Source organism: Nerophis lumbriciformis, linkage group LG23, assembly GCF_033978685.3.
Source record: "Nerophis lumbriciformis linkage group LG23, RoL_Nlum_v2.1, whole genome shotgun sequence".
In the NCBI taxonomy this organism is placed as follows: Eukaryota; Metazoa; Chordata; class Actinopteri; order Syngnathiformes; family Syngnathidae; genus Nerophis; species Nerophis lumbriciformis.
In genome coordinates, this window is record NC_084570.2 from 34,639,698 (window position 1) to 34,654,090 (window position 14,393).

At 38.7% G+C, this 14,393-nt stretch overlaps 1 protein-coding gene across 2 annotated transcripts in view; it reads left to right on the forward strand.

The window, feature by feature from the left end:
* Positions 1-14,393, forward strand: part of LOC133622753 (vitamin D3 receptor B) — a 95,746-nt gene that overhangs the window by 40,986 nt on the left and 40,367 nt on the right. For both annotated transcript variants that reach the window (XM_061985688.1, XM_061985689.1), the window contains exon 4: positions 3,226-3,356. In XM_061985688.1, the coding sequence (XP_061841672.1) occupies positions 3,226-3,356 (131 nt within the window). The remainder of the gene's footprint in view (positions 1-3,225; positions 3,357-14,393) is intronic.

Genomic DNA, 14,393 nt, shown 5'->3' on the forward strand with positions numbered 1-14,393 from the left:
TGAAAAATATTCTTAAATTAAGTAAATGCTAGTGCCATTATCTTGACATAATGATATGCGTTCGGCATCATGAGTTTTTTTTTTTCATGCTTGAAGTAAGAAATTATTACTTTAAAAAAGTTGTTTTATACTTGTGAGTGTTGATGACACAGCTTTGCATCAGTTGATATTCTAGTTTCAAGCATGTTTTACTCAATATAGGTCATAAAATCTCAGCTACAAGCTGTAATATCTTACTGAGCTAATTTAGGACCAAAACACTTAAAACAAGTAAAACACTGACATAAAATCTGCTTAGTGAGAAGAATTATCTTATCAGACAGAAAATAAGCAAATATCACCCTTATTTGAGATATTTAATCTTACTTAGATTTCAGTTTTTGCAGTGTAGTCTTTTTGAATATAATGCCACAAGCTTGGCAAACATATCTCAAATCTGTGAATACTAAAATATATGGGATTTTTTTTTTTTTACTTTTATTTAAATTTTATTTTCAATACATTTGCAAAATTGTCATTATTGGGTGTGGTGTGTAGAATTTTGAGGACAAAAACACATGTATTCCATTGCTTGAAGTGATTAATAAGGAATTCATACAAATAGAAATGCTGTGGACGGCTAGAAGACTCAGCAGCATTTATACTTCCGGTTCATGAAAGCACTAAATAGAAGGAAACTGCAGCGCCTGCAGTGACCTAATTTGTCGGAAAGATAGCGCCATAGCACAATCAATAAAACACCCTCTTCGTGTTTTTTTTTTTTTTTTAAATCAAATTATTTTTTATCTTGGCCGTCAGCGAAGAAAAATCCATAAATTAGCCACTCTGTCTTATAAGCCGCAGAGTTCAAAGTGTAGGGAAAAAGTAGCAGCTTATAGTCTGTAATTGTCGGTACTTAAATGAGTTTTCACGCGAAACCCCCTCATATTTTAGCAATGGCGGATTTTATTTTGTTGCGGCAGCGTGCCACAATCAATGACATGTAGGGGAAACCCCGACGCTTAAATCGCCGTCTTCATCCTCCTAGGGCCGCCTTCATCCTCCTAGGGCCGCCTTCTTCCGTGCTTCTTTTTCCCGCAGAAATCCCTAAATAAGACGCAGAGTTGTGTAAAGCACATAGTTCAAAGTCTGTGGGGAAATGTAGCGACTTATTTATTACAGTAAGTACAGTTTCAAACATGGTTGGACACGTATATTTAGCGTTTTTATGTTTCTTAACAAAGTGGTTTTCATTGAGGGCCACATGTTTGGCCCCAGAGGGCCGCTTCTAACAGTGAATACTATTATTACACAATTTTTTTGATGCATTTTATGAGTAGATTTTTTAAAAACTAAAATGTAAAAAAATATGGTAAATTGCAATAATTTCAGCTCAAAATGTAGTGTATATTACTGTAAATGGAAAAACAGTAATGTTGTTTTTATGGTTAAAAAAAGGCAGCTCAGTTGCCAGATTTTTACTATAAAATTACTTGTTTTTCTGTAAATAAAAAAAACTGCAATTTTACAGTAACATTTTGGCACGTGAACTGCCAGTTTGTTTGTTTATTTGTTACTGCAAATCAACAATGTATATTTTTCAGTGTATTACTGTAAATGCCAAAACGGCACAGTTTTTTTACTACCGTACTGTTTATTACAGTTTAAAAAGGTACTGTTTTTTTCATTTAGAGAAAAATGCTGTAAAAACCACAGTCAATTTCACAATTTGACCATGAACTCTATTGCTACTTTTACATGGCAGTTATGTTTGGCCCCAGAGGGTCGCTTCTAACAGTGAATACTATTGTTACACAATTTTTTTTATGCGTTTTATTAGTAGATTTTTTCAAAACTAAAATGTGAAAAAATATGGTAAGTTGCAATAATTTCACCTGAAAATGTAGTGTATTTAATACTGTAAATGGAAATACAGTACTGCTGTTTTTATGGTTAAAAAAGGCAGCTCAGTTGCCAGAATTGTACTGTAAAATTATTTTTTTTACTGTAAATAAAAACAATTCAACTTTACAGTAACATTTTGGCACCTGAGCCAGAATTTTACTGTAAAATTACTCTTTTTTTTTTTTTACTGTAAATAAAACCCCCCTGCAATTTTACAGTAACATTTGGCACCTGAGCTGCCAGTTTTTTTGTTTTGTTTTTTACAGGAAATCAACAACTTTATATTTTTCGGTGTAGTACCCAAACGGCACCACCGTTTATTACAGTTAAAAAAGGTAGTTTTTTTCATTTAGAGAAAAATGCTGTAAAAACCACAGTAAATTTCACAATTTGACCATGAAATCTATTGCTACTTTTACATCGCAGTTATGTTTAGCCCCAGAGGGCCGTTTCTAACAGTGAATACTATTATTACACACGTTTTTTGATGCATTTTATGAGTAGATTTTTTCAAAACTAAAATGTAAAAAAATATGGTAAGTTGCAATAGGTTCACCTTAAAATGTAGTGTATATTAATGTAAATGGAAAAACAGTACTGCTGTTTTTATGGTTAAAAAAAGGCAGTACAGTTGCCAGATTTTTACTGTAAAATTATATTTTTTTTACTGTAAATAAAAAAACTGCAATTTTACAGTAAATTTTTGGCACCTGAGCTGCCAGTTTGTTTGTTACTGCAAATCAACAAGTGTATATTCATCGGTGTATTACTGTAAATACCAAAACGGTACCACAGTTTATTACAGTTAAAAAAGTACAGTTTTTTTCATTTAGAGAACAGTTCTGTAAAAACCACAGTAAATTTCACAATTTAACAATGAAATCTACTGCTACTTTTACATTGCACAATTTGATGGATAACTTGCTTTGAAATCATTATTAGTAGTATTTATTTATACTTAAAAAATGGTTTGATAATGTATTTTTGCATAATTAGACATAATTTAAGTTAACTTGATTTGTGATTACATGGAGTACATATATTTGTTTTCTCCCAAAATAGAAAGAAAGAATACATTTAGTAAGAAAAGTTACAGTACTTTATTGATACATATTATTTCCAGGCTTTCCAGGGCCAAATAAAATTAAGTGGCGGGCCACATCTGGCCCCCGGGCCTTGACTTTGACACCTGTGACATAGACTATAGGTGCATTTAAATTATACAGAGCATTTGAAATAAAACAGCTATAGTGAACTTTATAAATTTGATTTAATATTTACTCATAATTTCTATGAATTTTTTTTTGTGTGTGCTGCAATAACAGTTGTCCAATGTTTCAGGCGCAGTATGAAGCGCAAGGCCTCCTTCACCTGTCCCTTTAACGGCAATTGCACCATCACCAAGGACAACCGGCGCCACTGCCAGGCATGCCGGCTCAAGCGCTGTGTGGACATTGGCATGATGAAAGAGTGTAAGTATGGCCGCTGACCCAAATAGCTGCAAGGTATTATGTTGACTGGAAATGTTTGTTGCACTTGATTACTGTCGCCTGATTGGCCAAACAACAGATATGATGTAATATTTAGACCAGGGTCAAGTGTCTTCAGGTTTTTGCCCCCATGACAGCGTGGACATGTTTGAACAAGTGGAGCCTCCTGCATTGTAAATACTCATTATTCTACACCTGCTGTCACATAGCATCAACCTCCACTTCTATACACGTTGTGTAAATGGTAAATAGAAACCGAATAGACTTAGACTTAGACTTAGACAAACTTTAATGATCCACAAGGAACATTTTTTTAACAGTAGCAAAGTTACAGTGATGGAAAGTGTAAGGATGGAAAGGACAATGCAGGTATAAATAGACTAATATAGCAATAAAAAAATCTAACATATATACGAATATATACATATGTACCGTATACAGAATAATATATATACAGATATATTATATTATGTCTATAACATATATACAATATATACCAATGACCATGTACAATATTACAGTATATACAGTATATGTGACAGCAGCAGCATAAAATAGAGAGTAGATCCAGCAGGAAATAGAAAATAGACATTATAAACATTATAAACAAAGAGAAGTAGCTAACATGTCAGGTGTCAGGTAATACAATGATTTGCAAATCCTTTTCAACTTTTATTCAATTGAATAGACTGCAAAGACAAGATATTTCATGTTCACACTGAGAAACTTTGTTATTTTTTGCAAATAATCATGAACTTAGAATTTAATGGCAGCAACACATTGCAAAAAAGGCATTTTTACCACTGTGTTACATGACCTTTCCTTTTAACAACACTCAGTAAAGGTTTGGGAACTGAGGAGACACATTTCTGAAGTGGAATTATTTCCCATTCTTGCTTGATGTACAGCTTAAGTTGTTCAACAGTCTCCCTTCTGCTATTTTAGCCTTCATATTGCACCACACATTTTCAATGTCTGGAGTACAGGCAGGCCAGTCTAGTACCCGCACTCTTTTACTATGAAGCCACGCTGTTGTAACACGTGGCTTGGCATGGTCTTTCTGAAATAAGCAGGGTTGTCCTTGATAACGTTGCTTGGATGGCAACATATGTTGCTCCAAAACCTGTATGTACCTTTCAGCATTAATGGTGCCTTCAGAGATGTGCATGGGCACTAATACACCCCCATACCATCACACATGATGCCTTTTCAAATTTGTGCCTAGAACAGTCCGGATGGTTCTTTTCCTCTTTGGGTCGGAGGACACAACGTCCATAATTTCCAAAAACAATTTGAAATGTGGACTCGTCAGACCACAGAACACTTTTCCACTTTGCATCAGTCCATTTTAGATGAGCCCGGGCCCAGCGAAGCGTTTCCGGGTGTTGTTGATAAATGGCTTTGGCTTTGCATAGTAGAGTTTTAACTTGCACTTACAGATGTAGCAACAAACTGTAGTTACTGAGAGTGGTTTTCTGAAGTGTTCCTGTGCCCATGTGGTGATATCCTTTACACACTGATGTCGCTTTTTGATGCAATACCGCCTGAGGGATCCTAGATCCGTATTATCATGGCTTACGTGCAGTGATTTCTCCAGATTCTCTGAACCTTTTGATGATATTACGGAGTGTAGATGGTGAAATCCCTAAAATCTTTGCAATAGCTGGTGGAGAAATGTTGTTCTTAAACAATTTGCTCAGGCATTTGTTGACAAAGTGGTGACCCTCTCCCCGTCCTTGTTTGTTAATGACTGAGCATTTCATGGAAACTGCTTTTATACCCAATCATGGCCACCACCTGTTCCCAATTAGCCTGTTCACCTGTGGGATGTTCCAAATAAGTCTTTGATGAGCATTCCTCAACTTTCTCAGTCTTTTTTGCCACCTATGCCAGCTTTTTTGTAACATGTTGCAGGCATCAAATTCCAAATGAGCTAATATTTGCCAAAAATAACAAGGTTTCTCAGTGTGAACATGAAATATCTTTTCTTTGCAGTCTATTCAATTGAATATAAGTTGAAAAGGATTTGCAAATCATTGTATTCTCTTTTTATCTACAATTTACACAACATGACAACTTCACTGGTTTGGGGATTCGTACTTTCCTTAAAGCCTTTTTTTTCTTGTCTTTTCTTTTGTGTTTAGTAGTACCTCAAACTTTTAAAAGAAAAACAAACTTTTCGACAAATACCGTGTAAAAAACTACAATAGAAATATTACTAACTACAGTAGTAATGTAATAATAATGTATGACATTCACCTTGGAGACTGGACTTCTACATTATCTACTTCCAGCTGCTTCTCTGTCAAACACACCATCAGCAGCTTCTCCATATTGTCCTGGTTATATATCCGCTGTTCGGATAATTTTTTCACATTCTTGGCTGGCTCTGCTCATATTCTGCTTCAGTACGATGCCAGACTAGCAGTGATACGCTCAAATTGCTTCGCCATGTTTTTGATTATTTATTTTTTTAATTCAATTAATATCATCCACTTTTTGTCAGCGCTGTCCTTCATGCTCGCTTTCTTCCTTCTCACGGTTGGAAAACAAAGTTATGTCCGTATCTTGTTATAAGGTAGGGGTTCTTTACTTTTTGACCTGGGGGTCCAACCTTTTCATTACAGAGGGGCCAACTCAAATATGAACACTTAATTCGTTTTAGGATTAGTTTTACTGAGTTACTTTTAATCATCATCAATAATCCCTCGTCCTGATGAGCAGCCGCTCAACCTGGACGCAGCGGATGTCCGGAAAACCCTGAGAAGAGTGACCCCCCGGAAAGCACCGGGACCTGATGACATTCCAGGCAAGGTGCTTAAGGGATGTGCAGACCAGCTGGTGGGGGTTCTCACAGACATCTTCAACATCTCGCTGACTAGGCTGTGGTACCATCATATTTTAAGACGGCCACAATCATTCCAGTGCCTAAAAAACCCACAATCTCCTCCCTCAATGATTATCGCCCCGTTGCACTCACCCCCATCATAATGAAGTGCTTCGAGAGGCTGGTAAAGGAATATATTGTCTCCAGACGTCCCCCCACATTCGACCCATACCAGTTTGCTTATCGCCCTAACCGCTCCACAGAGGACGCCATCTCCTCTGCACTCCACCTGATCTTAGAACATCTGGAAGGAAAGAACACACGTGCAGATGTTGTTTCTGGACTTCAGCTCAGCATTCAACACCATCATCCCGCAGCATTTGGTGAGCAAACTGGCCTCCCTTGGATTCAGTACCCCCCTATGCAACTGGCTGCTTGACTTCCTCACAGACAGACCCCAGTCTGAGTGGGCAACAACACCTCCAGTGCCATCTCCCTGAGCACCGGCTCCCCCCAGGGCTGCGTCCTGAGTCCGCTGCTGTTCACGTTGATGACCCATGACTGCTGCGCCAGGTCCACTACTAACCACATTGTGAAGTATGCGGACGACACGACAGTAGTGGGCCTCATCCGTGACATCAACGACATGGACTACAGGGAGGAGGTGAAACATCTGGTTGACTGGTGCAGAACCAACAACCTGGTCCTGAACGTCGACAACACCAAGGAGATCATCGTTGACTTGAGGAAGCACCAGTCCAGCCACACTCCACTCTTCATCAACGTCACAGCGGTGGAGATAGTAAGCAGCACCAAGTTCCTGGGGGTGCAGATAACTGACAATATAACCTGGTACCTACACACCGGAGCTCTTGTAAAAAGAGCTCAGCAGCGCATGCACTTTTTGCGTCTGATGGAAAGAGCACAGCTCCCTCCCCCCATTCTCACCACATTCTACAGAGGCACTATAGAGACCTGCTGACCAACAGCATCTCTGTCTGGACTGGAGCCTGCAATGCCTCTGACTGGAAGTCTCTCCATAGAGTGGTGAGGACGGCGGAAAAGATCATCAGGACTCCTCTTCCTCCTATCCAGGAGATCACAAAAAGCCGCTGCCTGACCAGGGCTCAGAAAATCTGCAAAGACTCCTCCCACCCCCACCAAGGACTGTTTTCACTGCTGGACTCTAGAAAGAACCTCCAGGTTCTCTAACAGCTTCTTCCCTCAGGCTGTTTGACCCTTAAACGCATCATAATGATCCCCTCAATTCCCCCCAAAATGGATTAACTCGCTGGAATAAAAAGACAATATAACATACATCCATAAACGTGGATGCATATGCAAAAGTCCAATATACTTATCTGTACAGTAATCTATTTATTTATATCTGCACCTTATTGCTTTTTTATCCTACACTACCATGAGCTAATGCAACGAAATGTCATTCTTATTTGTACTGTAAAGTTAAAATTTTAATGACAATAAAAAGGAAGTCTAAGTCTAATTATATATAACCTACTTGGAGTCTTATCAGGATAAACCTTTTCAAATGATATAAAAGCATTTGTTAAGATTAATTACCAAGGCTTAGGTCAGACGGATTACAAAAATAAATATGAATTAAATATACTGCAAAAGAAGGAGCTCATAAAAACTGATGAAAAATAAACGTACCATATTTTCAGGATTATAGAGTGCACCGCACCATTATATAAACCGCACCCACTAATTTTTGAGAATTGTTTCTTCTTCTTCCATATATTAGCTGCACCGGACTCTAAGCAGCAGATATAAACTTTATGAAATGTTTTCTTTGCACAGAAATATTTTGTAAATGTTTATTTACATACCTTAATTTTTTCCGAACAGTGTCTGTAACACGGCAGTAAAACGGATGATCAAACAAAACAGAAGTCATCGTCGTGGACCCGCTAGCTCTCCAATCCGCTAAACAAACTCAATAACTCCACAGTGACGTTTTGGTGAATTTACTGAGGAATTTGTGAATGTGAAACAATACAAAAATAATGCCACTGTAAGTTAATAATACTAACACAGAGTTAACTAATGCTAACAACGCTAGCTTGATTACATTACGATAGCACATACAAATATGCATGAAAACACTCCTACAGAAGTCATATATGGGATGGTTTAGTTAGTATGAATTGTTTTAGGTATATTATAAAACTTACAAACTCTTGGAATGATGAATGAAAAATCCGTACAAGTAGAAACGCTATAGACTGCCGGTTGAAAGGACTAAATCGACCCTGCAGTGAGCGAACCCGTTGAAAAGATGGTGCCATAGCACAAACAATGACACACCTTATCAGTGTTTGCTTGTCTTTTTTTTTTTTAATATCTTGCATTATGTTTGTCTGTGAAAAAAATCCATAAATTAGCCACGTCGTTTTATAAGCTGCAGGGTTCAAAGCGTAGGAAAAAAGTAGCGGCTGATAGTCCGGAATTGCACAGTGCTGAAATGATTTTTTTTATACTGAATTTGAAAACGAATAATAATAAGCATCTGTTTCTTAGATAAACTATCAATAAAATTAAAGTTCAAAAGAAAATACAGCTTCACGCTTTCGTCATCATTTTGCGCTTTAGAAACTTCTCTATAACTTTAGCTTCTGACTTTTATTGTTTGTTTGATATTGTCATTACTGTCACAAGTGGTGGAAACAACTGAGTACAGCTGCGGCCCACAGCTGAGAAGCAGCTACTTTTTGGTGGTCCGAGAGGGGACACTGTTGACCCAACATATATGATTGGGATTATGGTTAGATTCTCTGAACCCTTTGATGATATTACGGACCGTACATGGTGAAATCCCTAAATTCCTTGCAATAGCTGGTTGAGAAAGGTTTTTCTTAAACTGTTCAACAATTTGCTCATGCATTTGTTGACAAAGTGGTGACCCTCGCCCCATCCTTGTTTGTGAATGACTGAGCATTTCATGGAATCTACTTTTATACCCAATCATGGCACCCACCTGTTCCCAATTTGCCTGTTCACCTGTGGGATGTTCCAAATAAGTGTTTGATGAGCATTCCTCAACTTTATCAGTATTTATTGCCACCTTTCCCAACTTCTTTGTCACGTGTTGCTGGCATCAAATTCTAAAGTCAATGATTATTTGCAAAAAAAAAAAAAGTTTATCAGTTTGAACATCAAATATGTTGTCTTTGTAGCATATTTAACTGAATATGGGTTGAAAAGGATTTGCAAATCATTGTATTCCGTTTATATTTACATCTAACACAATTTCCCAACTCATATGGAAACGGGGTTTGTATATTTATCCGCAAACTTTGTAAGTCTTTTGGTGTCATAGATCGATTTATATGATAATATTTAAATATAGAGGACACTTGTTTTTCCACTCCACTGCTACTTTAAAGTAAAACAATGAACAGGGATGCAACTCTTATCTCAAAACACCCTTAAGTGTAGGTACCACTATTTGTTTTCTCACATCCCCTTATAGTCCCAATTCACCTTTATCCTCCATCAGTTTGCGGGGGTAAATCGGCGAGAGGAGAGTCATGGATGCTTGGATGGCACACATTGCAAAAGCGCCAACATGTTATTGACAGGCTGCTGGCTGACTCTGGCTCTCTCTGTGAGCTCATTCAGTGGCTGGAACAACAAGGAGGCAGCAGAACAAAGACAATGTTCTCACTTGTTTAGTGCAGCAGGGGTCTCCATATGGACGTGCTCCCCTCCCACTCTCTTCCTCCCGCAGAACAACAACACCCCCGCCCAACGCTTTATTGACATAGCTGCAGTCACGGGTTGTCCCGATACCAAAATGTACATCAATACTTTTCCAAATAAAAGGAACTAATTTGGTACCGGTACCAAAATGTATATCGATAATTTTCCAAATAAAAGGAGCTACGAAAAAGGGTCAGCTGTGGCTTAATTTTAACAGACAACCTTACAAAACAATAAACATGTTTCTTATTGCACTTATATAACAATAATAGAACGTTAAAATATAGATTAAAAGGTATTATACACATTGTGTTTTTCTTGTTACACTCAAAGAACAATTGACAATATTCCATATTACATAGAGTCTGCCATAATCAAGGATTAGAGTAGAATATAATAAAAAAAACATTGTTGACATTATATAAAATTATTCATGATTTATGGTTGCCACTCCTGGTCTGTGCTTTAAGAAAAATACAATTATTAGTAAGTACTAAAAACAATACTGTGGATAAATGTACACAGATAAGACATGTAGCAGGTAAAAAACACTTTTGTCAAAGATAAAACACCAATTGTAGCAATTTGTTACCAAATTCAGTCATTTCACTTGCATTAATTTAGGGCTATATAAATAAACATTGATTGATAAATAAACATTGATTAGCATACTTGCCAACCTCGAGAACTCCGATTTTGGGAGGTGTGGGGGGGTGGGCATAGCTAGAATTCACCAAGTCAAGTGTTTCATATATATATATAAGAAATACTTGACTTTCAGTGAATTCTAGCTATATATATATTTTATTATTTTATTATATATATATATATATATATATATATATATATATATATATATATATAATAAAATAATAAAAATACTTGAATTTCAGTGTTCATTTATTTACACATGTACACACACATAACACTCATCTACTCATTGTTGAGTTAAGGGTTGAATTGTCCATCCTTGTTCTATTCTCTGTCACTATATTTCTAACCATGCTGAACACCCTCTCTGATGATGCATTCTGCTTCGTCTCCTTGTTGTGTGCGCAGTTGTGCACTGCACTCTCTAAAAGCCCTAGATGTTATTGCCACATATGCATGTACAGTAGATGGCAGTATTGCCCTGTTTAAGAGTGTCACAACATTGCTGTTTACGGCAGACAAACTGCTTTACGGTAGACGAAAACGTGACTGCTGTTGTTGTGTGATGTTACCGCGCTGGGAGGATGTTAATGAAACTGCCTAACAATAAACCCACATAAGAAACCAAGAACTCGCCCTCGATCATTCTACAGTTATAACATGATTGGGCAGGTACGCTGTTTATATTGTGGGAAAGCGAACGTGAAAACAGGCTGTCGACACGTCACTCAGGTCCGCCTGAATTTTGGGAGATTTTCGGGAGAAAATTTCTCCCGGGAGGTTTTCGGGAGAGGCGCTGAATTTCGGGAGTCTCCCGAAAAATCCGGGAGGGTTGGCAAGTATGCATTAGTTAACCGTAGATGGGCGGTCCTAACTATGCTAATATTTGGCATAAAGCCAAGCAGCTGTGTGCGTTTGTACATGTTACGTATCTACATGTTACGTATCTACATGTTACGTATCTACCGTATTTTCCGCACTATAAGGCGCACCGGATTATTAGCCGCACCTTCTATGAATTACATATTTCATAATTTTGTCCACCAATAAGCCGCCCCGGACTATAAGCCGCGCCTACGCTGCGCTAAAGTGAATGTCAAAAAAACGCTGCGCTAAAGTGAATGTCAAAAAAACAGTCAGATAGTTCAGTCAAACTTTAATAATATATTGAAAACCAGCGTTCTAACAACTCTGTCCCAAAATGTACGCAAATGTGCAATCACAAACATAGTAAAATTCAAAATGGTGTAGAGCAATAGTAACATAATGTTGCTCGAACGTTAATGTCACAACACACAAAATAAACATAGCGCTCACCTTCTGAAGTTATTCTTCATTCGTAAATCCTTCGAATTCTTCGTCTTCGGTGTCCGAATTGAAAAGTTGCGCAAGCGTGGTATCCAAAATGGCCGGTTCCGTCTCGTAGAAGTCATCGGGAGTCAGTGTCGCTGTTGTTCTGTGAATCCTGCCTTCCGGAAAGCTCGGACCACAGTTGTGACCGAAATATCTGCCCAAGCATTTACGATCCACTGGCAAATGTTGGCGTATGTCGTCCGAGGCTGTCTGCCCGTCTTAGTGAAGGTGTGTTCGCCTTCGGAGCTGTGTGAAAAAAGCCACCCGGCCTCTTCGCGTAAACTTCCCTTAACCACTCGCTCATCTTTTCTTCATCCATCCATCCCTTCGAGTTAGCTTTTATGATGACGCTGGCTGGAAAGGTCTCTTTTGGCAAGGTCTTCCTTTTGAATATCACCCTGGGTGGAAGTTAGCATGGCAAGCTAGAACCACAGTGAAGGATGACTTCTCATTCCCTGTGGTGCGAATATTCACCGTACGTGCTCCCGTTCCACAGTGCGGTTCAGTTGCTGTGAAATACGGTAGTAATCCGTGTGCGGATGGAGAGATTGCGTCTTTTTATGAACCGGATCGCTTAGTAGGAGCCATTTTGTGGTCTTTACAGATGTAAACAGGAAATGAAACGTACGGTGATATCCGCGCGTTTTTTCTTCTTCTTCCGGGGGCGGGTAGAAGAAGAAGCGCTTCCTGTTCTATGGGGGCGGATGCTTTCCTTGGCGGTTGCTTGCGTAGAAGAAGAAGCGCTTCCTGTTCTACCGGGAAAAAAGATGGCGGCTGTTTACCGAAGTTGCGAGATCGAAACTTTATGAAAATTAATCGTAATAAAGCGCACCGGGTTATAAGGCGCACTGTTAGCTTTTGAGAAAATTTGTGGTTTTTAGGTGCGCCTTATAGTGCGGAAAATACGGTACATGTTACGTATCTACATGTTATGTATCTACATGTTATGTATCGACAATTTCTCCTCTGGGATTAATAAAGTACTATCTAATCTAATCTAATGTAACGTATCTACATGTTACCTATCTATATGTTATGTCACTTCCTGTTCCGGTTTCACGTCACTTCCTGTTTGGAGTTCGCGCGCGTCTGACTGACTGTTTTTGATGTAAGGCTGTCGAGTTTAACGATCACCTTGTGCAAAACCAGCACATCTTTTCTGTACTTTTTTGGCTTTACTGTGTCACTGTGCCGTGACACTTTGCAGTTTGTGTCGATCGGTGCTGCATTGGAGGAGTTCGAGGAGATGACGCTCACACTCCACTCCCTGTGCAGCGATGTGACTGCGGTCAGAACTCAACAGGAGCAGCTTCTGGGGCTACTGGAGGAGGTGAGACAACTACGCCTCCAAAACGTGGGAAAAGACCGGCGCATTGTGGATCTGGAGCGGCGAGTGGACAAGCTAGAGCAGTACACACGCATGAATGATGTGGTCATCACCAGTATCAAAATCAAGCCGCGCTCCTACGCGCGTGCGGTGGCCACAGACAGCGGGGAGCCCAGCGAACAGGAGACACAGTCGGTGGAGCAGCAGGTGGCTTCCTATCTCCAGAGCAGGGGGATAGAGATGGACCTTTAGCACATTGAGGCTTGTCACCCACTTCTCATGAACCAGAGACCACCCGCTGTCATCATGAGATGTACAAACAGGAAAAAGAAAATTGCACTATTGAAGCAAGGACGCAAACTGAAAGGTACAGATGTTTTCATGAATGAACACTTGACAAAGAAAAATGCTGACATTGCATGGATCGCACGACAACTTAAAAGGCAAAGCAAGATTCAACAAACCTGGGTAACGAACCGTAAGATCTTCATCAAACTAAATGGGACGCCGGAGGAAGCAAAAGTCTTGGTGGTAAGGAAAATAGAAGGTCTTGATAAGTATTGACATTGATGCAGTACTTGGTATCAATGTAGCTTTGTGACTTCTACATCATCTCAATGCTACCCACACCAAGAACACAGACCACACCAAGTATTGATATGGACATGTTACAGAAGATCCTACAACATCAACAAAAAGAACTGGACATGTGTGAGTATCAAGAGCATGCCACAACAGAGACTGATATGGAGATAGACCCTGATAATAATGTTTTCTCTGCAATTGTAAAAAACTATAATTATTTTACCTGTGAACAATATGAAAGCAGTACATTTCAATAGTCGACGCATGTACACTAACTTTGAGGCTATCAAGGATTACTTGAAAGAATTTAGTCATCCATTTACCATTATTGCAATTACTGAAACCTGGTTCAACAATGATAAAGGTATTGATTTTAGTCTCAATGACTATGAATTAAGATACATACCGGTAAACAGAATAAATAAAATAGAAGGAGGGGTCGCATTGTACATTCATAAATCTGTTACATTTAAAGTTTTAACAAACATGACCATAGCAGTCGATGGATTATTTGAATGTTAAATAGTGGAAATCCTAAATGACAAAAAGACAA